This window comes from Schistocerca cancellata, chromosome 3 (genome assembly GCF_023864275.1).
Source record: "Schistocerca cancellata isolate TAMUIC-IGC-003103 chromosome 3, iqSchCanc2.1, whole genome shotgun sequence".
In the NCBI taxonomy this organism is placed as follows: domain Eukaryota; kingdom Metazoa; phylum Arthropoda; class Insecta; order Orthoptera; family Acrididae; genus Schistocerca; species Schistocerca cancellata.
Genome location: NC_064628.1, coordinates 5,100,465 through 5,127,190, shown reverse-complemented (window position 1 = coordinate 5,127,190; position 26,726 = coordinate 5,100,465). Strand labels below are relative to the sequence as shown.

The window sequence follows — 26,726 nt, the reverse complement described above, 5'->3', positions numbered from 1 at the left end:
TAATTTTGAAGTCTTCACATTTTCACTTATAACTACCGACTCTGTTGTTTACTGACCAGAGCTACCTATCTCAAACTGATACATCTGCACTTCTCCATTATCCTTTAAAGTTTGTATCATCTAAACAGAAAACCTTATGGATTCAAGGACTAAAGATAGCCATTATCTGTTCTTATGATACATGAATAACAGTTGTTCCATTATGAATATCAACGTTCCAACATAAATGTTACAATAGTAGATGTCTAAAGCAATTGAGAGAGCTACAGTTTTTCATGGAAGTTTTCCTGTTAAATTCAGAAAAAAATAAAGTTTATGGTGTGATATTTAGCTTGAGTGCACATTAATCGTTTGTACCAGTTTAACAGTAATTAATCATTAATGAAATTTTTAACTGCTTCACTTTGTTAATATATAATCTGATTTGGTCTACGTCCCTGACGGTTCCCCTTCATGATGAATTTATAGAACATAATTCATGAATGAATGAAGGATGCAAGGAGAGTCAAGAATGAAGGGTATTATCTTCCATTTAAACAGTATAGTTTGCTATGGTGACATTAAGCTCATTCCTCCTGTCAAACATTCCCTCTGTTGTGCTAGTCCTAAGTTACCAGAGATCTGAGAAAAAGATCTGGAAAAAAACTGAGGCACACAAATGTGGGAAAGCACTAGCAAGTAGTAGGAGATCTGCATTTGAGTCACATGTTTTACTCAAATTTTCATTGGTCACATTGTGGTTATTTTAACGCATGGTCACCATTAACAAATTCCTTTTTACAATTTGAAAAACACAGTATTTGCAATTCAGTTTTAAGTAGTGTGGATATGAACATAAGCTCATGTACTCTATACATAGAGCAGTTCCACCAAATTAATTAGTGATGCCAAATAAACTTTACACATTTAGAAACAAACAAACTGTGTTTTGTTGCATTAATAATTAGAAAGTAATCATTCTCATGTAGTGTTGAAATCAAGATAATGTTTTGACCATGTTCTGAAGTAAGAAGATAAATAATTTCATTCATTAGTAAAAAGCGTTTTCAGTTGTGGTCTGAGCTGTCGTCATAATTTTCCACTTCATGTCAATGTACATGATTCAGTCTTCCACTCTAATCTGTTCACTGATCCACTTGTTTATTTTACTGCCACTGCTAGTAATTCTCAACATACACACATACATTATTAGCCAGTCCTTTGATGATTCATCTGAATATTTTGATTGAGGGGTATAAATTCTGGTTAATTTCAATCATCCAGTGATTTTTTTTTTTTTTTTTTAATTTTCCAGTACACAGGTACCTGATAGTGTTACGTGAAAGCAGCATAGTTACACAAACATTTAGTACAAAATAGTAGATAAAACCATCGGCTGTGTAGTACAACTGGATGGGCAGCAGCTTTTTCCCAAACCAGGAACATACCATGTATACAGGGAAAGCTGCCTAAATTCTTACCTGTAAAACTTTTTGACTCATTAAAGATATTTGTAATCTCTTTTCACTTAGGTCAGTAGTGGCCATAGGCTTGTAAAAAAAAGACAAATGTAGTTTGGCAACCTACTTAGTCCTCAAAATGTAAGCATTAATATTTGTTATGGAACTAAGAGTCTTTTTGTAACAGAACAGCAGTGCTTATGAGACAAATTTAGTGATGTAACTCTTTTGAAAGTCTGACAATTAATTGTGGATCAAAAATACACTGAACATGGGGATTTTTGTATTGTCACTGTGGCCATTTGAATAATATTATGGTTGGAAGTTTATGTCACTCTCCACACAAAATCGCACACCCAGGTGATACACTATGTATACACCACCCTTGACATATAATGTAATATATTTCTGGGTGGCATACTATTTCAAAACCTTCACAACATGCTAACTTTAAACAAATTGATTTCAAAATAGTTTTGTCAGTGAAATCACTGATTTTTATCTTTATGCTTCCCACTACATCAGAGTGGGTCTTAAGACATAAAGTAAATTTTATATACAGGGAGCTCGTAATTGAACTTTTGCTACCTGAGAGGGGGCCCATCAAAAACATGTGATAGTACGACAATGAAACTTTGCGGAAATACACTCCTGGAAATTGAAATAAGAACACCGTGAATTCATTGTCCCAGGAAGGGGAAACTTTATTGACACATTCCTGGGGTCAGATATATCACATGTTCACACTGACAGAACCACAGGCACATAGACACAGGAAACAGAGCATGCACAATGTCGGCACTAGTACAGTGTATATCCACCTTTCGCAGCAATGCAGGCTGCTATTCTCCCATGGAGACAATCGTAGAGATGCTGGATGTAGTCCTGTGGAACGGCTTGCCATGCCATTTCTACCTGGCGCCTCAGTTGGACCAGCGTTCGTGCTGGACGTGCAGACCGCGTGAGACGACGTTTCATCCAGTCCCAAACATGCTCAATGGGGGACAGATCCGGAGATCTTGCTGGCCAGGGTAGTTGACTTACACCTTCTAGAGCACGTTGGGTGGCACAGGATACATGCGGACGTGCATTGTCCTGTTGGAACAGCAAGTTCCCTTGCCGGTCTAGGAATGGTAGAACGATGGGTTCGATGACAGTTTGGATGTACCGTGCACTATTCAGTGTCCCCTCGACGATCACCAGTGGTGTACGGCCAGTGTAGGAGATCGCTCCCCACACCATGATGCCGGATGTTGGCCCTGTGTGCCTCGGTCGTATGCAGTCCTGATTGTGGCGCTCACCTGCACGGCGCCAAACACGCATACGACCATCATTGGCACCAAGGCAGAAGCGACTCTCATCGCTGAAGACGACACGTCTCCATTCGTCCCTCCATTCACGCCTGTCGCGACACCACTGGAGGCGGGCTGCACGATGTTGGGGCATGAGCGGAATACGGCCTAACGGTGTGCGGGACCGTAGCCCAGCTTCATGGAGACGGTTGCGAATGGTCCTCGCCGATACCCCAGGAGCAACAGTGTCCCTAATTTGCTGGGAAGTGGCGGTGCGGTCCCCTACGGCACTGCGCAGGATCCTACGGTCTTGGCGTGCATCCGTGCGTCGCTGCGGTCCGGTCCCAGGTCGACGGGCACGTGCACCTTCCACCGACCACTGGCGACAACATCGATGTACTGTGGAGACCTCACGCCCCACGTGTTGAGCAATTCGGCGGTACGTCCACCCGGCCTCCCGCATGCCCACTATACGCCCTCGCTCAAAGTCCGTCAACTGCACATATGGTTCACGTCCACGCTGTCGCGGCATGCTACCAGTGTTAAAGACTGCGATGGAGCTCCGTATGCCACGGCAAACTGGCTGACACTGACGGCGGCGGTGCACAAATGCTGCGCAGCTAGCGCCATTCGACGGCCAACACCACGGTTCCTGGTGTGTCCGCTGTGCCGTGCGTGTGATCATTGTTTGTACAGCCCTCTCGCAGTGTCCGGAGCAAGTATGGTGGGTCTGACACACCGGTGTCAATGTGTTCTTTTTTCCATTTCCAGGAGTGTATTTGTAAGGACATTCAGACGAGAAATAATGGATAAAACATTGAAAGAAGCACATTTTAATTTACACATGAGTGGGTAAAATTTATTAACTGTGTGCCATATTTATGTTATAGATTACAAATACTGCTCAATGTGACGACATCCTGGAACCACACTAGAAATTCCATTTCTTAAGTGTTCACAGCACTTTTCAAACTAGTGGACCATGGAATATTTAGCTGTCATGACGCAATTTTTGCACTGCTTGAAGATCACACAATATGTCCAGCATTCTCAGTCATGGCAACAATAACTTCTTCCACAACTTGTGGCACTATTAGCTGTCAGCTCTCCCAGAAGCAATTTCCAAATCGTGAGGTAATTCAAACTTCTGAATTATGTTCCTCAATCCCAGTGCGGAAAGAGGACCTCGCTGTATTCTTTTAGTGTGTCAACACTCGTGAAGAGCATCAGTACTAGTGCTGTTGCTTTGATAAAACAGCTTTATGAGTAAAACTCAGCTCACCTAGTCCAGACCCAAGTTTACTGTCTGCAGCTGTAATGCACACTGACACTTGTGTTTCAACCCTCCGTAGCCATACCAATACTGGCACCAAAGAGCATATCATGACACTAACCATGCAAACTAAAGCTGCTAGCAATGAAAATCCTGAGTACACAGTCTGAACATCATTCTCATGAAGTTGGGTACTCATACAGTAAATAGTTTTCCACCTACACTGGCTCAAGTGGCACTGCTAGCAATGAAAATCCTGAGTACACAGTCTGAACATCATTCTCATGAAGTTGGGTACTCATACAGTAAATAGTTTTCCACCTACACTGGCTCAAGTGGCACAAGCTTAATTATAACCACCCTGAATTATTGTGACAACTGCCTATTCCTTTATGAGTTAAGTTAATGTGTTTTGCTGAACTGAAATGAGGTACAAAAACTATAAGAGGTGCAATGCTTATTACATGGTTTCCTAATTTTATGAAACATATTCAGAAGTGTTACTATTCTTCCTTTAAACTTAAAAAAATAGAGAGTTATTTCCGGAGAGTATGTTGTTCACAGACATTCATTTAATCTCAATAAATCTTACCCAACACAAAGAGAAAAGTGAGAGAGAGGGGGGGGGGGGGGCGGGTGGCAGGGAGGGAGGGAGGGGGGGATGAAGAAGAAGCTATGAAGCTATGCATAGGAGGAGGGGCGCTGATATGCTTTTGAATAACATTCATGGAACGAAATGTGCAGTCGAAGATTCTTACCAGCTGGAACAGCATATTACGCAGATTTGCCCATGTGCTGTATGCATCTGGCCCCATCATGTCGGGTAAGCTAAATATATCAATTGCTATGCGTTTATAAATATTGTAATTTTGTGTGAATGCAGGTGCCTCATACTTCATATAAAGATTGAGAGCCTTGATTGGATCCCCATCCTGTGAAGTAAAGATTATTATATTAGAAGAGTAAATCAATATGCAGAGTAAATAGAACAGTAATTTAAGGATGTACATGAAAGGCTGACATATACTAATAAGATAGCTTGTGAAGAGGAAATCATGATAAGGTGGTGTAACTGCTTCTGTTGACAGAACCTTGGCTAAAAATTTGTACATTCAAGCAAGAAAAATGCGTATTGTTTCTTAATGTATTCATCTCCCCTTAAGCTGATGTAAGCTGATGTTGTTCAAACAGCTTACTGGGATGCGTCTGAGTGATGTCTTCTACAATTGCTTATATTTTGACTGGTGACAGATTATATAGGCATTTGAAGATCCACAACGAAGGGGTTCCTCTTAGTACTACTGTTGGTAATACTAGTCCCTCAATGTATCATGCAGCATACACCTTATTACTCTGTTGATCCCATTAGTAAGTCAGTTAGGAATTCAGTGGATTTCTTATGTCAGTTAAAGAAATTGAGATTGGTGGTATGTTGGAACATGCCTTTTACAGGAAGCCAATTCACACTGACTTGGATCATCATGTAGATAGTTGTCAACATGCAGCAATGTGAAATTGGTACTTAGTACCTTGGTTCATTGGGCTTACGTCATCTCAACTCTGAAAGTTTGTCAGCTGAATTAGCCTAGCTCAGAGTCACCTTTTGTCAGAACGGTTATAGTGAAAGATACATCAGAGACCACCCGTGAATCGAGTGACAAAAACGATTCGGCAGCATCTAAGTCTACAGCCTTTTTGTCTTATGCAGGTAGCATAATTTTGGTCATAATTTATGGGAACAGGGAGTGAAGCGTATTATTAAAGCACCATTACAATTAGGCCCCGTCCATGGTTTGTAAAGGATGACCTTGGTTTGCTTAAGGCAGTTTTCTTCTGCATCCCACACATTGGTGGCATGTCATACATTGGTCACACCAACAAGACCATGGAGGACAAGTGTATAGAGTACAAGCATCACACATGCTTACAACAGCCAAGCAAATCTCCTACTGCAGAACGTTGCCTTGGTACATGTGGGGAGTATAACAACACAGAGACTATGGCATGCCATTCCAGCTATTGAGTTCTGTAGTGCCTCGAGAATTTCGGTTCTAGAGACACTCGGTTCTCCACCATCTTGAACGTCCAATATTTTAAGTAAGAGGGTGAGAGAATGGAGATGTGTCTACCTCGCTGCCAGTTTTTGTGTGCAGGATGGGCATGCATCGGGAAAATAATGCAATAGTGACAGTCGATCGGCAGAGACAAGTGTTTGCAGCATGCGCCACAGAAGCTGTATGTCCAGTACAAGGAGCAAGCACGCTCTATTCTTTGATGGTGTAACGGCTGTATTGATGTGAACAAATGAATTATGTACTGAACGAAAGACATTTACATTGGACTTTCTGGTGTTGGACTTGCGAGAAGCAAGAACTGGTTTTATAGGGTTTATTAAACCAAACATATTGTAATTGTATCTGTTAGTATCTAATGGTCCAAGATGGGGTTGACTCACGAGAGTTGAACACTTGTGTGAAACTTGTGAAGTTGTTTTATTGTGGAGATGAAAATATAACAGAGTTGCACAAAAGTGTACTGAGAGTACAGAACAATTTCAACAATAGAAAAGAAGTCTATTTTGGAATGTCCTTGACCAGCTATAGTCTTCAGAAAAGTTCGGCTGCATACAATACATGAGTCAACTGCGAGAGATGTGTGAGTCTTGCACCCCGCTGTCCGAAAACCGTTAGAGTTTGTGTTATTAAGCAAGCAATTGAAATCAAAATTAGCACTGACTTCATAAACAAAGAGGGAGGTTTTTGCTTAAATCCCGCTTGGAATCCTGTTCTCTCCGTGGTCAGGCAACACAGGGACAGAATTAATGTTACTTGCTGACCCAGTGTTAATTAATATTCACTATCAATAACTTCTGACATTAGTCATCTCTGATTGTGTGGTGATGCAAGTTGTTAATGGTATATGTATTGCCAGTCTCCATAAGCCATATTATGGGTTTTGGCTGGAATAGCCCTGGATACAAAATGTTTAAATTTCCTTGCACAGCACTCTCTCACTGCATTTGTGTTTTGAAAATGGCGGGCTGTTCGCCTGTCCAAATGTTGGCAGTTGTCAAATACACCACCAGGCTCCATTCTCGTAAGTTGTTTGAACAACAGCATCAAATATCCTTCTGTGAACAACAACAAAAAAGAGGTGAGGCAGAAAGCAGAGTACTCATGGAATGCAGGGCGGTGTTTGTGTAATTGCTGATATTTATTTTATGGGCATATGGCCATGGTCCAAGGCATAATTCTCTGCCTAGTCTTTCTTCTTACATTAACGGAGATTTCTACACAGGCTTTAACAACTCAGAAAACAGTTACAGACTTGAACAAATTCAGCAGGCTGAACTGTTTGTGTGTACCCACGCAACCGTCAATTCGTGATGTCATCAGACTGCTGCTTCAGACTGGGGAATCATGCCGACATATGCTATGGAGCTTGTAGTGAGGAAAAGTTGGTGTTATTTGTTTTATTTAGCACTAAGGCCCACAACTGATCTAATTCCAATACTTATTTTCTGTTAAAACTGTTTTTGTGGTTTTAGCTAGATCTAATAATTATATGCTACCTACAGAAAGAAGGAGGATTGAAATTAAACTGGTTGTGGGCCTTAGTGCTCAATAAAACCAACAGCGCCAACAGCTCCACAGCTTACATCAGCGTCATTCCATGATCATAGGCGCTGGTCTGGTGATGTCACAAACTGACCATTGCATGGATACAAATAACCAGTTTGGCTTGCTGAGCTGGTTCATGTCTCTAACTGCTTTCTCAGTCATTAAAGTCTCTGATGAAGTCTCCTGCATTGGAAGACAAAATGTTAGCCAGAGAATTTTGCCTTGGACCAAGGCCTTATGTCTGTAAAACAAAAACAGAGTAATTTTGTAACAATATAGCTAAACATATGTTTTAACAAGGTATTGTAAAACAGTAAGCAACAGTACCTTAATAAGCTGTGTCGCATACAGCGCAACGTATTTATGAAGTACTTGTGCCCCATGAGGCTGGGCAGTTTCAAGACAGCGCACCCATTGACCTTGTTCTGCTAAAAGATCAAGAGCACCAATAATATCCACATCCACCAGCTGATCAGCTTGGCCCTGTTTCCGTAGTGAGTCTTTGTATCGATTGTCTACATATGCCTCATACCTGAAAAAATATGACAATATAGTTAAATTAAAACCAGGACCAAATGCTGATCTACTTACCTCCTCAGATGAAAAATAGTGAAAATAATCAAACCATTAAAAACAGCGGAGATGGAATTACTGCAGAATTTTGGAAGCTGGGCTGCAAAAACATAACATCAAAAATTCCAAAAATTAACAGAATAATGTCAGAAGTCTGGAAAATAGAGAAAATCCAAACGAATGAAAGAGTACCTTAATACGCCCAACCCTCCAGAAAGGAGATAAAACAGATCCAAACAACTGCACAGGAATCTCACTTCTTCCAGTAACTTATACATTTCTTTCTAAAACTTTGCTGAACTGACTTGATCCGTAAGCAGATTCACACATTGGTGAGTATCAGGCAGGATTCAGGAAAGGAAGGTCCTTTATTGAACAAATCTGGAACCTCAAAACCATACTATACATGAGACGATGCCGGAACACTACAGTCACATTTGTGAATTTCAAAAATCTTATGATTCTGTTGACAGGCAAATGCTGATTGATAACCTAGAAGAGCTAGGAGCTGATGGAAAGACCAGAGCCACCATCAAGAAATCTTGTCAGGAACCACTACAAAAGTGAAATTCATGGGAGAAATTTCAAACTCATTCAAAATTCACCCTTGTTTAACAACGTACTGGCAAAAAAATCAGAGAATGGGAAAAGCAGGTCAAAGGTAATCAAATTGGAAAAGAGAAATGCTTGGCATTTGCAGATGATGTGGCTATATTAAGTAACAACAAAGATAAAGCCAAACTGCATGAAATCTCCTGTAAAATCAGACTCAAAATAACCTATGAAAAAAAAAACAAAAAAAACAGAAAACACACTACGGAAAAATTTCACAGGCCACTCACTTCATGTACTTGGGAAAAATCATCCAACCTTCCAGACTGCGCACGTTCTCCAGGACAGAAAGAATATTCAAACTGCAAACAGAGTACATACTAACATGGACTTACTAAAATAAAAAATAAAAAAAACAATATCTTGTAATGCAAAGCTATGACACTACAACATGGTTGTTTTACCAGTATACCTTGTATACAGCAGAAACCACAGTAATAAGGGGGATGACAAAAATTCATGACAGGGAGAAACAAGAACGCAAAACTCTTAGAAAAACCTACAGCACTGTTCACTGAGACAGAACTAGGGTCAGACGACCAACAAAGTAACTCTACGAACACACAGACAACATCACAGATAAATTTAGTGCAAGACACCTACAGCTCTATGGACCCTATTGTGATACATCTTATTTTGGTTTAGCAATAAAGTGTAAGTGTAAGTCATCGGAACACTGTGTGGGTCAAAGATGCAATATAAACATCACTGTGCTGAAGAGAGATACATACGAAAAGAAAGATGAACATATATCTGTATTCTAATGATTCTCTACGCTGATATCAAATTTTTAACTCTTCAACTATCTGTCTCTTCCAAATCGTGATTCTGGCTGGAAGTATTACATGTATGTCAGACAACAGTATATATATTTGTGTAAAAGTTTTTACATTGTATCTTCTGGAAAGGAAGGCAGTTTCTTACATTTCTAGATTGCTTCATCCTGAAAATAATACCCAGATATACCGTAGCCAGTAAACTTCGGAACACACGGCAACCTTATTTATGGTTGTATTACACTGCATTCTTTTCCCCAGAGTTGGAGGCTGCACCATCTTCTTCAATAAAGAATAGGTAAATATCACACTGTTCAAAGGAGAGTTAATATATAAATCAATTGAGAATGTTACAGTGGTAACTGTAGTGAGAGACTGTAGAGGTGTGAACTTAGGATGTGTGAATTGCTGCTGGTGAAAGTATCTGCCAGCCACACACCTATAAATAATCCACATTACTCGCACTTCTTTACAGCACCAGTACATAAATACTAGTATACTATGTAGAACAATGTAAATAATCACTTATTGATAATATAATGTAATGGATAGGTAAAAAAATCTACTCACCAAGCAGTGGCAGGCAAACACACAGCCACTGGCTCCGAAAACTTGTAAAAGTAAAATCCTTTTGTGTGTGTGTTTCCCTGCTACGGCTTGGCAAGTAGATTTATCTACCCATTTACAGTATGCTATGTAGGATGCACGAAAACAGACTCACTAAGAAAATTTTAACATTGTTAATTAAAGACTAGATGGATGAAAGAAATGCAACACCTACAACAATTGCAAATTTCAGAAGAATAATTCGAGGTAATGAATAGAATTGGGGAGAAGAGGAATTTGTGGCACAACTTGACTAGAAGAATGGATCGGTTGATAGAACATGTTCTGAGGCATCAAGGGATCACCAATTTAGCACTGGAGGGCAGCATGAAGGGTAAAGATCGTAGAGGGAGACCAAGAGATGAATACACTAAGCAGATTCAGAAGGATGTAGGCTGCAGTAGGTACTGGGAGATGAAGAAGCTTGCACAGGATAGAGTAACATGGAGAGCTGCATCAAACTAGTCTCTGGACTGAAGACCACAACAACAACAACAACAATAATCTGAGGACAGGAAACAACTCAGAAGTAAAATCAAAAACAAGAAACTTGAAAGAAGACGGTCGAGGTGACAGCAATAAATGTGAAGTGCTTCATAAGCAGGTGAGGGGGATTATTTATTGCATTTATAACTTTTTCAAACATGAATTTGAAAGCAGGTCTCCTACTGTTAATAGTTGAAGACAAAAGAACGGACTCCAGAAGCATGTGGTGGCGGCAAGAGAAATATAAAGAGAATTGTAAACGAAAAAGGTGTCAGAGCTGTAGGAACCGTAGAAGAAGTTGGTTTCGCGTTGCCCAGAAACCATCAAAATCGCAAGGAGCCAATAACACAAATGGATGGTTTTAACAATGATGTTTTAAAGTGCTCCATGTGAATGACGAATGCCCGACATTACAAAAACGTGTTACAGTTATGCAGGAGAGAAATAGCTTCAATGGTAAATGCTTCATCAATGTAAAGAATATTAAAAGACGTTGGTTCCTGATATGTTAAGAAGAGAGTCTTTAGTTCAAAGAAGTGACATAGGTGCAGCACGAACTACACCCCAAATACCAGTAAAGATTCACGATACAAGAGAAGGAGGTAGTTACCTTGACGAAACATGGGCCAGTTAGAATCATTCCAGGAAGATCTGCTGGCAAATGAGTGGTGTTATTGGCAGTTTTAAAGTTTTCATAGGAAGAGGTTCTCGGATAATTATTCTGCATGCTGACTCTTCTTCCGGTTTTGTTTCTGAGAGTAAACTTGTATTTACTTGTAAGAAAGACAGCAGTGACTACCATTTGGAAATGAATGCTGTCAGTACCATGATGTGTTTCAAATTCTTGTCATACCTTGCTTCAAAATCGGTCATTGCCAGTTATAATTGAACTGTTAGAGAGAAAACACCAAATATAAACACCAGAAAAGAGGATATTTTTCCCTGGCATAAAAATAAAAATATTAAACGCAGTATAAACCAGACTTGTGTCGATCTGCAGCTCGTTAATTTATACAATTCATACAAGTCATGTGAGAGAACATACAGACTTTACTTCCTTGCATGTGAATGGGGTGACACAGTTTTCACAGTTTTGAATTTACCCACGTGTTAGTGTCAGTGTCAGTGTCACCCTATGGAATTAATTTGGGCAAAAGATAAGGCTATATGGGAGGAAAAAAAGGATTCAAGATAACATTCACTGAATCGCTGGTGCATAAGGCAAATAGACAATATCCCACCTGTAGCATGGGCACATCTGTGCGGGATGCTGAAAAGCTTCAGAAAGAATAATTTGACAGGGAAGTGATGATGGATATAAGCCTTGAACCTATCGTCGTAAATTTACAATCAGATCGTTTGGAAACAGATTCAAATAGAAGTGATGGTGGTATTACAATGTAGACTTTGGAAGAAAGTAATAATATTTCTTCGTTTAAGACTCGTGGTTTAAAAAATGTGTTTGTCAACATATCAGTTGCCTACATAATAATGAGAACTTCCTAGCCTTTTTGATTAGGACTTTGTATCCTTAGAATTATACAGGCTATAATGTTCAATATATTGCCCAAGGAAAAGTTAAGCTTCTCCCACCATGTTGTATGCTCTAATAACATGTGGTCTTTAGTATGGACAGGGACCTCGATTGTTGAGTGCAGATGTGAGCCAAACTGATGGCACTTTGCTCTCAGCTTCAGGCTATGATGGCTTTGGTTACACAGCTTGAGGCTTCAGTGGATGGGCACCTCTGTTGTGGGCTGGCCATGGGAATCCAACGGACACCCAGCACATCCGAGTCCTCCAATCGGTCCTCACTGGTGGACAGCCTAATTACTTCTTCGCACTGAGGTTGACACCTCACCTGTGTTCGATTGGGAGGTTGCCCTGGGGCATAGCAGATGGTGAAAGACTTCCCAGGCAGTCACACATAAGGCCTCCCTGATTTGTCTGACAAACAGGTCCCAGGGGTTTGTCTGTGGCTGACACTGTCACTGAGCTAGATGCTGTCGCCTGTCCTGTTTTGGAGGAAACCTCTCAGCCTGCAAGACCGGGATAATCACAGAGGGTGGTATTACTGCATTGTGGGGCCCCTTAGGGATATGTCTGCCAAGAAGGGAAAGAAAACCAATGTGCACTTCTTGTGCATACTGGGTGGAGTCATTCCAGACGTGGAACGGGTCCTCCCGGATGCCATGAGGAGCACAGGGTGCAGCCAATTGCAGGTGGTTGCTCATGTCAGTACTGATGATGTGTGTCACTTTGGATCAGAAGAGATTTTTTCTGGTTTCGAGCTGCTAACAGAAGTGGTAAAGGCTGCCAGTCTTGCTTGCAAGATGAAAGCAGAGCTGACCATTTGCAGCATAGTCAACAGGACCAATTGTGGACCTCTGGTACAGAGCTGAGTGGAGGGTCTGAATCAGAGGCTCAGACAGTTCTGCTACCGTGTAGGCTGCAGATTCCTCGACTTGCACCAAAGGGTAGTTAGGTTTCGAGTTCCGCTGAATAGATCAGGTGTCCACTATTCGCAGGAGGTGGCTACACAGGTAGCATGGGCTGTGTGGCGTGGACTGGACGGTTTTTTAGGTTAGAGGGTCTTTGGGAAAACACAAGAAGGGCTTCAGCTACATAGGGTGCAGTCCGAACACAGGAAGAACGTAGATACAGGAACCATTGGTATAACAGTTGTAAATTGTCGTTGTTGTGTTGAGAAAGTACCAGAGCTCCAAGCGCTAATAGAAAGCACTGATGCTCAAATTGTTACAGGCATTGAAAGCTGGCTAAAGCCAGAGATAAACTCAGCTGAAATTTTTGCGAAGAACCTAACGGTGTTCCAAAAGGATAGGCTAAACATGGTTGGTGATGGTGTGTTTGTTGCTGTTAGAAGTAGTTTATCTTGTCGCAAAATTGAAGTAGATAGTTCCTGTGAGTTATGGGCAGAGGTCATTGTTGGCAACTGGAATAAAATAATAATTGGATCCTTTTACTGACATCCCAATTCAGATGACAGAGTTACTGAAATGTTCAAAGAAAACTTGAGTTTGATTTCAAACATGTACTCGAAACATACAATTATAGTTGGTGGTGACTTTAATTTACCCTCCATATGTTGGTGAAAATACATGTTTAATTCTGAAGGTACGCATAAAATTGTGCTAAATGCATTCTCTGAAAATTATTTTGAGCATTTAGTTCATAAGCACACGCAAATAGTAAATGGTTGTCAAAACACACTTGATCTCTTAGCAATAAATTATCCTGAGTTAACAACGAGCATAAAAATGGATACAGGTATTAGTGAACACAGGGTTGTCATAGAGACCATCTCTTCCTGCACCTCTCTCATTCCAACTGCTCTTCCCCCCTCTTCCATCTACTCCTTCCTCCTTTGTCCATCTGTTCCTGTCCTCTCTGCCTGTCCATCTCTTCATTTTCCTTTCTCTGTTCACTTCTTCCAACCTCCCACTCTCTGTCCATCTCCTCCGCCCTCTCCCTTGTCCCCCTTTCCCTGCCCGTATCTTCCTCCTCCCCCTTTTCCTGTCTATCTCCCCCCCTCCTCTGTCCATTTCCTTCTCCCCTCTCCCTGTCCACGTTCTCCTCCTCTATCTCTCCCTCTTCGAAACTGAACTGGGAGGAACATATTAGGCATGTCTGCAAGAGAATAACAAGAGTAAGCTATCTCATGTGAAACTGACAGATGCATTCCCTGGTGAGTATCTGAAGGTTGCATATTTCATTTATTTCAATCACACATTTCCTATGGCATAAAAAAAAGTAATCAGAATGATGTGCAAAGTTTCACCTAAGGAATTGCCATCCCCTCTTTATCAAGCTCCAGATATTAACTGTTATTAATCTGTACATATACACAGCATTGCTTTATGTAATAAGCAATAACAACAACAACAAAAAAATGAATTCAGCACCAGAGAGATGGTACACCCTCACAATACAGAGTCATGGTACACCCTCACAAAACCAGATGCAAACTGAATCTTGATGTACCAAGACACAAACTCACAAAGACTGCAAACTCCCACAAAATAAGATGCTTAAAACTTTTAATAAACCTCCAATTCATGCTTGGGCATTGTCCTATAATACTTTCAAAGTCAAGATCCATAATTGGTTACTCAAACACCCATTTTACAAGACAGCTGAAATATTTGAAATAAACATGGCTGACATTAGTACTTAAAGATGTTTCTAAGAGATAAGGAACTAAATTGTAACAATTTCACTGTAATAAATATTCTCAGTTGTATATTTAATGTTCAACCCTGTTCCGCTGTAAGTGGTCAATAGTGAATAAACTGAATACTGAATGTTGTAACGGTTTTCACACCTGTTTCAATACCTTATTTTATCTTATTTTGCTTAGTATAAAGTGTAATGGCCACTACTTCAATTTATTAGGAATATAGGCCTTTTCATAATAGAAAATAATGCAAAGTATATTAATATTTTGTTTACAGTTAATATACTTACATTGGCTCTAGCTCCTTTGCAATTTTCTTCGCTTTGCTCCACTCTCCAGCAGAAATAAAGGTGTCTATTGCTTCCTTAATCATGTCAACATTTAAGTAAAGTTGAGCAGCTAAATTATATTGCTGGGCCTGTACTAATTTTGGACCTACAAAAGAGGCACTGTATGGACACACTGATACAATGATATAACTGTTAGAAGATTCATTTTCATACACTGAGTACAACAAAATAAAAACAAATGAATTGATAAAACATGACTACAAGTTATCTTATAAAGATGTTTCAAATGAATAATTTTCCAACTGCACTTTTTTTAATACACTGAGTACTTTAATAAGATTCAAAGACACTCTCTTGTATTTTCATATTTTTCGTATTTGTTGCTTTTGTGCCACATACATTGATGTGCCATTTAACTTTTCTCAGTGGCCCAGACATGTTGCGTTTATGTTTCTGTAAACAAACTGAAAAATTATGACTGGCCTCAGACAATGAGTTACCTCGAAAAAAGTATGGTGATGTTTTGGAATACCTTGTAATCAGTCAATGACTCAAGACATTAACTGACAGAATTAAATGAGCCGCATAGTGACATCCACCTATAAGAGATGAGACAGGCAGATTGCCTTTAATTACAAGTCAATTTCATTCCTTACAGTCTTTTAAAATGTTTAATAGAGTGGCTAACAATAGAATATTAACTCATTTTCACAGCATAACTTGTTTGGTTTTCATAAAAGAATTATCAACACAGAGAAGCATACAGGATCCCACAAATGATGTCCTGGTGAGGCCAAAAAAACAAGAACAATACTTTCTAAAAGGAAGCTGTGCCAAATGGGAAGCTGCAATATAACTACTTTATTCAGTGATTATTTTTGATAGCATTCACATTATCTAACAGAATGTACAAATATAATACCTCAATGTAAATATTATGCAATAATTAAAAAATTGACAATATCTAACAGCATAAGTCATAACCTGGTAGCAAAATCTTACATAGTTGCATCGTACTAGCTAAATATGGCTAGCAGTTGTCATCATGTGCCTTTAATTATTAAATATAAGGGAGCATTTGTGTATTTGATACAGCTCTGAATAAGACCAGACACACAGAGACAGTCTGTCTATGATCAACTCCAGTTAGTAACCTGTACCAAATTTTGGATATAGTACAACAAGGTATTCACAGGAAAGCAGCTTCTGAAGTGGAAAAGAAGAAACAAGAAACTGATCACAGACATTCCTCGTTTGATCACGAGCCTCAATGACCAAGATTCAGACAAATAAAATGCATCTTGCTGGCAACTACCGTATTTACTCGAATCTAAGCCGCACTCGAATCTAAGCCGCACCTGGAAAATGAGACTCGAAATAAAGGAAAAAAAATGTCCCGAATCTAAGCCGCACCTGAAATTTGAGACTCGAAATTCAAGGGGAGAGTAAAGTTTTAGGCCGCACCTCCAAATCGAAACAAAGTTGGTCCATTGTAATATGAGAAACAATTTAGGTCGAATGAATGACGATACAGCTACAGTAGTTTGGTTCGAGTGGTAAGCTTAGCAGTTAAGCTTTACCAGGTAGCCATTGCTATGCGTCAGGCGCTCCGTCCGTATTTATACGGGTACCCTTCCTTTCTCACATGCTTCGTTTGGTTTGAATCGATTGCTTATTTTGCTTTGATCTGATAAGTGCCGTTTTCTTTGTTATAGGTGTTTACGTCACTCTAAGCTGAAAATGCATTACTGTACTGTGTCATGCATTGTTTGTCGCATTCTGATAGTGCGTGTTTACGGCCTGTCGCCGCTCGCGGCATGGCTTGCTTTTGTGCGCGCTACCGCCGCTTACAGTTCAAAAAAAAAAAGAGAGAGTAATCGTCTCATTAGCGAAACAATGGCAAGAGACTGCTATTTGTTGTTACTTACACTGTTGCTTTCTTTGTTAATGATCAACAAGAACCAAATAATAGACTGCGCATGATAGAACATGTTCTGAATGAGAGTTAGGCGAAAATGTTTCTCCGTTTGAAAATCTTTGCGGCCACTTCTTAAAGTACATCAAATTCTGCACAGAAATTAGTCATCTTAGAATTAAAAATCTAGTCAGTTGCCGTGCTTCATTTCTGACAGTATCACTATTAGGCATAAGAATAATACGAATATAAACATGACACGATACACATATTCTTCCGCGTTTGCTGTTGTCTCATTCCACTTTCGTAGTTTATTAGGCAGACAGGATTTAAATGAGATAGCAGCAAACATGAAAGAATACATGACAAAATGTTGATATTCGTATTATTCTTATGGTGAAGAGAATACTGCATGTGATTCACATTTCATCAGGTTCCTATTAGCAACAATCTCTTCTCACAGGTAGGAAAAAATTCAGAAAGTAGAGTTGGCCATATTGACAAACGTCCCAAACAGTCTTGCATGTTGGATTTTCGTAGTACATTGAAATTCTGCTACATTCGAAGATGAACAATAAGGAATTTGTATTTACTTCATTGGATAATGAATTAACGTGCAGTGGTCGTAACTCGGGGCGGAGAAAAAAAAGCTCATCTTCCACTTTTTTTTTTTTTTTTAATTTATTTACTGACGCGGAGGTTTTGGCGCCAGTATTTACCTTTGTGCCTACTAAGCATGCCTGTGTAGCGCTACATATATTTGACGGCAGAAGTTAGTTGTGGCGGCACCTACCAACATTTTTCAGAACTTCCTCTTGCTTTGCACTCGATTCTAAGCCGCAGGCGGCTTTTTGGATTACAAAAACCGGAAAAAAAGTGCGGCTTAGATTCGAGTAAATACGGTACATCAATTCCTTATCCCCCAGAACTTGCTGAGTGGAACTTTGGAGAGATTTTGTTTGCCTCCCAAAGAGGAACCATCTGCAGATTCACATCTGACTTAGCCAGTATTACACTGTCATATTTCTTTGTCAAAGTAGATATGTCAAATATTTATGTCAAAGAAATTTGATGGTGAAACAGAGAAATGTGTCAAAGCTCGCTTGTCGTCAAAGAAATATGATCAAATCTAGGGCCTCGTTGTAGATTTGATCATAAAAGTCACTTGTCTTCTGTTCACTGCAATGAGAGATGTTACCACTTCTAGCACTAGCATCACTGCAGCTATCTGTCACAAGTAGTTCATTAGTAAACATGTAAACATGTTGTGTGCCATAAACTAAAAAATTAATAGAAATGTATGATGCTGATGAGGCATTTTACAACGTGAGGCATCCTGAGCAGAAAAATAGATTAAGAAGACTGTGGAGCTACAAAAAAAAAAATTGTGGAGGTCATCAGCCATGAAATACAGCCAGGGTGCATGGCATATGATATAAAAAAGAAAATTAATGTCTTCCACTCAAGCTGTTCTCACAAGAAAGCAAAAGTATGTATCAACACACTTATTTAATTCACTGTAAAACATATATTTACATGACATACAAATGTTTTACATATTTTTTTTCACTGCACATACTTGAAGCACACAATGATGTTTACATAACATACAAGTAATTTACATTATTTATAATTATTACTGCAAATGGTTAAAAGCAAAAGTGGATCCAGTGCACAGGCTGTTTATAGTCCACAAGTGAACTGGTTGCACCTACTCAGGTTCCTGGACCAGACCACAGTGGCAAATGAGTGTGTGTAATTTAGAGTGAACATAGAGCACCCATCTTAGGAGAAAAAAAAAAAAAAAAAAAAAAAATTAAGGCAAGTGCATTTGTTTGAATTTTACATTACACTCTTTCCTGATGGGTGTACATATGTTTTCTCATCTTGGTTAACAAACTGTGCAGTGTGCAGGCAGCTTGTGTAATTATAGTAACTGTTTCTGGAGGTAGATTGATGGTAATAAGAAAAATCCTAAAATGACTGACAAGAATGCCAAAGCTGCTTTCCACTAGTCTTCTTCCTATCTGTAACTGAAAACTTTTTCTTCCTTAGTGATTCCCTTCAAGTGGTATGGTTACATAATGCTATAACTCAGAGAAAACGCATTTTCTGACAGAACAACCATTGGAGTTGTAATATTTGTGTTCCTCAGCTTTCTGCCTTCATGAATGTTCAGAACAGATCGGTTAATGAGACATACACATGGTCTGCTTTTAGAAAATGCTCCAGCATCACCAACGTGCCCATTACTTCATACATCAACATACATGAATTTGTAGGTAGCATCTACCATGGCAAATAAAATTATGCTGTCAAAGGGATTATAATTGAAGAAGTGAGAGCCACTAGCTTGTGAACATTTGATGTGAATATGCTTTCCATCCACTGATCCTATAGTGTTATAATAGTTCCAATTTTCCTTGACATAATTTGCAATTTGCTCCCACTCTTCTCTGCTTGTGGGTAACTGTAAATAAAATTTAGGGATGTTTAAGGTAATATGTAACTAATGCTTTTCATTTCTGTATTTAGAGCATTTCGTTCCTATATTTAAAGCACGGAGTAGAGGTTTACTCTTCATCACAAGAGGAGACTGAAGTCACCAGCAATGAGCCACGACCACAGCCCCAGCAACATTAACCGCCACCCACGAAGAGAAGAATAGTAACAACAGATGTTCTTGTGGAGGCCACCAAAATATAAAGGCAGTGGCTGATATGAGCAAGAACCAATCCTAGCCTACCAAGGAAGATTGGGACAGTGCCTTTGCCACTCACATCACAGCTGAACTGCAGGAGATGGATAATGTGTGTGTGTGTGGGGGGGGGGGGGGGGGGGGGAGTAAGGTTTTCGCAAATGGGCACTATGCACGGTATAAATCATTTCCTGATATACAGGTGGGATACCGCAGGTGACAGTTCCACAATCACAGCCACAGCCATCCCCCTCTGCATACATTCAGGCAACTTTTCAGCAACCTGGGATAGAGGAGGAAGACACTCTTTAACACATAAAAAATTATGACCTCTCCATTCTACCACATCTATTTTTGTACCCAGGATGCCTCACGTTGTAAAGCGCCTCATCACCTTCCTACATTTCTATTAATTTTGTTGTTGTTGGGACACAAAATGTATATTTTACATTGTTCTAAAATAAAAATAGTTCTTAATGGAATTAAAGTGTATTATTTACCTTACGGTATTGGTCTTTTAGTGACTTATAAACTGCTTCACATGTTTCAGGGATTATTTTAGTTAATGTGCACTATGGCATTTGAGTGCTGTACTGTAAGCTAGAGTAACTTTTTCCTGTACCAAGAAATCGGGGTGTTACTGTGAGCCTCTCTTCTGCAGATATAGCAGTTCGTAAGTGAGTATTGTGCTTTGTGATACGAGGAGCCACTTTGCTGAGGAAATATTGAAACATATTCTTATCCAGCCTTAAGTAAGTTATGTATAACTTTATGTCCTCTACTTGCATCTCACGTAACAGATTTTGTTGAATGCTTTTATCCCAGGTATGTTTCTTTTTTCCCCCTGCTTCTCTTCCAAATGCGCACACAGTGAAATTGTGGTGCAAGCAACTGCTGCACATGATTACAAGTTGTTGCTGTCAGTCTTCTTGAATTTTGATGAAAAATATGACAACAGTGTAATATGCCTTTTTTGGGCCAGGTAAAAGAAATTTGATGAATATTTGATCATATTTCTTTGTCAAAGAAATATTATAGTGTAATATCAGCCTTAATGGAGATCGAAGACCTCAACAGATTGAGAACTGGGGAGTCACAATGCAAAGTCAGGAAATGGGGCTTCAGCAGTGACAATGAAATTTGACAGTGTGGTGATCTGCAAAAGCAAGAACATCTGCTAGTTTCCAGGAACCTGTCATTATTTTCTGTCTACATTTTATCAAATTTTCTCTGTAACTGATTCTTTGTATGTAATTAATCTCTCTGTGTGTTATTAATGTTCTACCAGTATTCTGGTAAGTTCCTGTCCTGGGCACATAAATAAATAAATCTACTTACAGAAACATAAAACTTAACAATTTAGCATATGTAAAACTTATCTACATCAGACAATGAAACCAACCAATTTTTGAAAATATAATGTAACTGGATATATAAAAAAATCTACTCACCAAGTGGCGGCAGGAGAACACACACATAAAAATATTGAAATTTGCAAGCTTTTGGAGCCAGTGGCTTCTTCTTCTGAAAGAAGGGTTGACGGGAAAGGAAGAGAGGTAAAGGAAATGGACTGGTGAGATTTCAGAAAAGGGGAGAGTTCAGAAAAGTCGCCCAGAGTCTCGGGTCAGGAAAGACTTACCAGGTGGGATAAGAAGGAAAGACCAATTGTTGGAGACTGCACCAGACAATGTTTGAAAGCCTGAGAGCTTAAAGGTAGACTACCGTATTTACTCGAATCTAAGCTGCACTTTTTTTCCGGTTTTTGTAATCCAAAAAACCGCCTGAGGCTTAGAATCGAGTGCAAAGTAAGCGGAAGTTCTGAAAAATGTTGGTAGGTGCCGCCACAACTAACTTCTGCCGCCGAAAATATGTAGCGCTACACGGGCTTGCTTTGCAGGCACAAAGATAAATACTGGCGCCAAAACCTCTGCATAAGTGTGTATATATATATATATATATATATATATATATATATATATATATATATATATATATATATATATATATATATATATATATACTGGCGCCAAAACCTCTGCATAAGTGTATATATATATATATATATATAGTTATAACAGAAGGAAACATTCCACGAAGGAAAAATATATTTAAAAACACTCGTACTCTCTGCTGGAAGTATCACTTTGCCACGAAGAAAAATGATCCTAATCCTACCCCTAATGATCCAACTCCCCGAGACACTATCCAAATTGAACCCTGCCTGGAACAGTTCCGTCCTCCGTCACAGCGGGACCCACCTCCTCTTCCTCAAAATCACCCTCTCCAAACCTTCCAGGAATTTCTGACTTCCAGCCTTGCCTCTCAATCCTTCTTAAAAAACCTTAATCCTACTCCCAACATCACCACTGCTGAAGCCAAGGCTATCCGTGATCTGAAGGCTGACCGGTCCATCGTCATTCTTCCGGCGGACAAGGGTTCCACGACCGTGGTACTTGATCGTCGGGAGTACGTGGCTGAGGGACTGCGTCAGCTTTCAGACAACACCACATACAAAGTTTGCCAAGGTAATCCCATTCCTGATGTCCAGGCAGAGCTTCAAGGAATCCTCAGAACCTTAGGCCCCCTACAAAACCTTTCACCTGACTCCATCAACCTCCTGACCCCACCGACACCCCGCACCCCTACCTTCTACCTTCTCCCTAAAATTCACAAACCCAATCATCCCGGCCGCCCCATTGTAGCTGGTTACCAAGCCCCCACAGAACGTATCTCTGCCTACGTGGATCAACACCTTCAACCCATTACATGCAGTCTCCCATCCTTCATCAAAGACACCAACCACTTTCTCGAACGCCTGGAATCCTTACCCAGTCCGTTACCCCCAGAAACCATCCTTGTAACCATTGATGCCACTTCCTTATACACAAATATCCCGCACGTCCAGGGCCTCGCTGCGATGGAGCACTTCCTTTCACGCCGATCACCTGCCACCCTACCTAAAACCTCTTTCCTCATTACCTTAGCCAGCTTCATCCTGACCCACAACTTCTTCACTTTTGAAAACCAGACATACCAACAATTAAAGGGAACAGCCATGGGTACCAGGATGGCCCCCTCGTACGCCAACCTATTCATGGGTCGCTTAGAGGAAGCCTTCTTGGTCACCCAGGCCTGCCAACCCAAAGTTTGGTACAGATTTATTGATGACATCTTCATGATCTGGACTCACAGTGAAGAAGAACTCCAGAATTTCCTCTCCAACCTCAACTCCTTTGGTTCCATCAGATTCACCTGGTCCTACTCCAAATCCCATGCCACTTTCCTTGATGTTGACCTTCACCTGTCCAATGGGCAGCTTCACACGTCCGTCCACATCAAACCCACCAACAAGCAACAGTACCTCCATTACGACAGCTGCCACCCATTCCACATCAAACGGTCCCTTCCCTACAGCCTAGGCCTTCGTGGCAAACGAATCTGCTCCAGTCCGGAATCCCTGAGGCATTACACCAACAACCTGACAACAGCTTTCGCATCCCGCAACTACCCTCCCGACCTGGTACAGAAGCAAATAACCAGAGCCACTTCCTCATCCTCTCAAACCCAGAACCTCCCACAGAAGAACCACAAAAGTGCCCCACTTGTGACAGGATACTTTCCGGGACTGGATCAGATTCTGAATGTGGCTCTCCAGCAGGGATACAACTTCCTCAAATCCTGCCCTGAAATGAGATCCATCCTTCATGAAATCCTCCCCACTCCACCAAGAGTGTCTTTCCGCCGTCCACCTAACCTTCGTAACCTCTTGGTTCATCCCTATGAAATCCCCAAACCACCTTCCCTACCCTCTGGCTCCTACCCTTGTAACCGCCCCCGGTGTAAAACCTGTCCCATGCACCCTCCCACCACCACCTACTCCAGTCCTGTAACCCGGAAGGTGTACACAATCAAAGGCAGAGCCACGTGTGAAAGCACCCACGTGATCTACCAACTGACCTGCCTACACTGTGATGCATTCTATGTGGGAATGACTAGCAACAAACTGTCCATTCGCATGAATGGACACAGGCAGACAGTGTTTGTTGGTAATGAGGATCACCCTGTGGCTAAACATGCCTTGGTGCACGGCCAGCACATCTTGGCACAGTGTTACACCGTCCGGGTTATCTGGATACTTCCCACTAACACCAACCTGTCAGAACTCCGGAGATGGGAACTTGCCCTTCAGCATATCCTCTCTTCTCGCTATCCGCCAGGCCTCAATCTCCACTAATTTCTAATTTCAATCTGCCGCCGCTCATACCTCACCTGTCTTTCAACATCATCTTTGCCTTTGTACTTCCGTCCCGACTGACATCTCTGCCCAAACTCTTTGCCTTTACAAATGTCTGCTTGTGTCTGAGTATGTGTGGATGGATACGTGTGTGTGTGCGAGTGTATACCTGTCCTTTTTTCCCCCTAAGGTAAGTCTTTCCGCTCCCGGGATTGGAATGACTCCTTACCCTCTCCCTTAAAACCCATATCCTTTTGTCTTTCCTTCTCCTTCCCTCTTTCCTGACGAGGCAACCGTTGGTTGCGAAAGCTTGGATTTCGTGTGTATGTTTGTGTTTGTTTGTGTGTCTGTCGACCTGCCAGCACTTTCATTTGGTAAGTCACATCTTTGTTTATATATATATATATATATATATATATATATATATATATATATATATATATATATATATATTTTTTTTTTTTTTAAAAAAAAAAAAAAAAGGTGGAAGACGAGCTTTTTTCTCCGCCCCGAGTTTCAACCACTGCATTTTCATACATTATCCAACGAAACAAAGAAGTAAATACAAATTCCGTATTGTTCATCTTCGAATGTAGCAGCATTTCAATGTACTACGAAAATCCGACTGGCAAGACTGTTTGGGGTTTTTGTCAATATGGCTAACTCTTATGTTCTGAATTTTTTCCTACCTGTGAGAAGAGATGGTTGCTAATAGGAACTTTTATGAATTGTGAATCACATGCAGTATTCTCTTCACTATAAGAATAATACGAATATAAACATTTTGCGATGTATTCTTTCGTGTTTTCTGCTATCTCATTTAAATCCTATCTGCCTAATAAACTACAAAACTAGAGTGAGACAACAGTAAACGCGGAAGAATATACATATCATGTTATGTTTATATTCATATTATTCTTATGGCTAATAGTGATATAGTCAGAAATGAAGCACGGCAATTGACTAGATTTTTAAATGTAATGTAATGTAATGTACTAAAGCAGCGTCTGCAAAACTCTCGTTCAGAACATCTTCTATCATACGCAGTCTATTATTTGGTTCTTGTTGATCATTATCAAAGAAAGCAGCAGTGTAAGTAACAACAAATAGCAGTCTCTTGCCATTGTTTCGCTAATGAGACAATTCCTCTTTTTTTTTTTTAAATTGTAAACTGTGGCAGCGCACAGAAAAGCAAACCATGCCGCGAGCGGCGACAGGCCGTGAACATGCGCTATCAGAATGCGACAAACAATGCATCACACAGTACAGTAATGCATTTTCAGTTTAGAGTGACGTTAACACCTATAACAACGAAAATGGCACTTGTCAGATCAAAGAAAAATAAGCAATCAATTCAAACCAGATGAAGCACGTGAAAAAGGAAGGGTACTCATATCAATATGGATGGAGCGCCTGACGCATAGCAATGGCTACCTTGTAAAGCTTAACTGCCAAGCTTACGACTCGAACCAAACTACTATAGTTGTATCGTCATTCATTCGAGCTAAATTGTGTCTTATATTAAAATGGACTAACCTTGTTTCGATTTGGAGGTGCGGCCTAAAACTTTTCTCTCCTCTTGAATTTCAAGTCTCAAATTTCAGCTGCGGCTTAGACTCGGGAAAATTTTTTTTCCTTGATTTCGAGTCTCATTTTTCAGGTGCAGCTTAGATTCGAGTGCAGCTTAGATTCGAGTAAATGCGGTATCTTCCTTCTTTAAACTCTCAGGTTTTCAAGACATTTTGATTTAAATGTCTTTGAAGCTTCCAGATAAGTGAAAAAGCTAGTTCCCTTCTTTTATATCCCCAACTCCTCCATTCTGGTTCTATTCAGATTATGCTCAGATGTCGGAAGCAAAATAAAGCAGAACATGGTAAATTCTTAGAATGCAACTGGACAGAAATCTATTATAGTCCTCACACATAGACTGTCTGAAACTTAATTAAACAGCCTAGCATTTGCTATTTCAGTCTTAGCCTAAGTAACCAGAAGAGACACAAAAAAATTGTGTACCATAGCTACTTGATATATGGTTCAAATGGCTCTGAGCACTATGGGACTAACTGCTATGGTCATCAGTCCCCTAGAACTTAGAACTACTTAAACCTAACTAAGTTAAGGACATCACACACATCCACGCCCGAGGCAGGATTCAAACCTGCGACTGTAGCGGTCACGCAATTCCAGACTGTAGCGCCTAGAACCGCACAGCCACTCTGGTCGGCACTTGATATATGGTACTGTCTTTTGAGGAAATGCTAGTAACTTGACAAGAATATTAACCTAATGGAAAAGGAGTTTCCATATATATTAAAATTTAACACAGTGTGAAAAATTTAGAAATTAAAAAAACATTGTATAGAGTAACATATAAAAGCATGTGTATGTGAGCTTAAATTAAATAATTGTAGCAGTGTATAAGTCCCCATTGGGAAATTTTCAGCTATTTTTGAGAAACTAGGATTCTTTGTTGTGCTATCTGTCACACAGAAGGAAGCAAATTAATATTTGTGGGGGTTCCATGCAGACATTCTGAAAGAGGTCAATCGAAAGCTTGACCTTGAAGTATTATTTGGTTCTTTCAATTTGACTTCAGTTATTGACTTTTCTACTCAGGTAATACAGGAAAGCAGCATACTGATAGATAATGTTTTTATAGGTCAAGATACATTTAATTAAATAAAAACTTTTCCTGTCAAGAATGGTCTGTCTGATCA

General features: G+C 40.1%; 1 protein-coding gene across 1 annotated transcript in view; it reads right to left on the bottom strand.

Annotated features, from left to right (window-relative positions):
- LOC126176767 (intraflagellar transport protein 172 homolog) overlaps positions 1-26,726 on the bottom strand; it is a 387,842-nt gene that overhangs the window by 47,481 nt on the left and 313,635 nt on the right. Inside the window, exons 27-29 of the mRNA XM_049923936.1 lie at positions 15,163-15,307; positions 7,952-8,156; positions 4,763-4,936 (exon numbers count right to left, since the gene is read on the bottom strand). Coding sequence (XP_049779893.1) covers positions 4,763-4,936; positions 7,952-8,156; positions 15,163-15,307 — 524 coding nt within the window. The remainder of the gene's footprint in view (positions 1-4,762; positions 4,937-7,951; positions 8,157-15,162; positions 15,308-26,726) is intronic.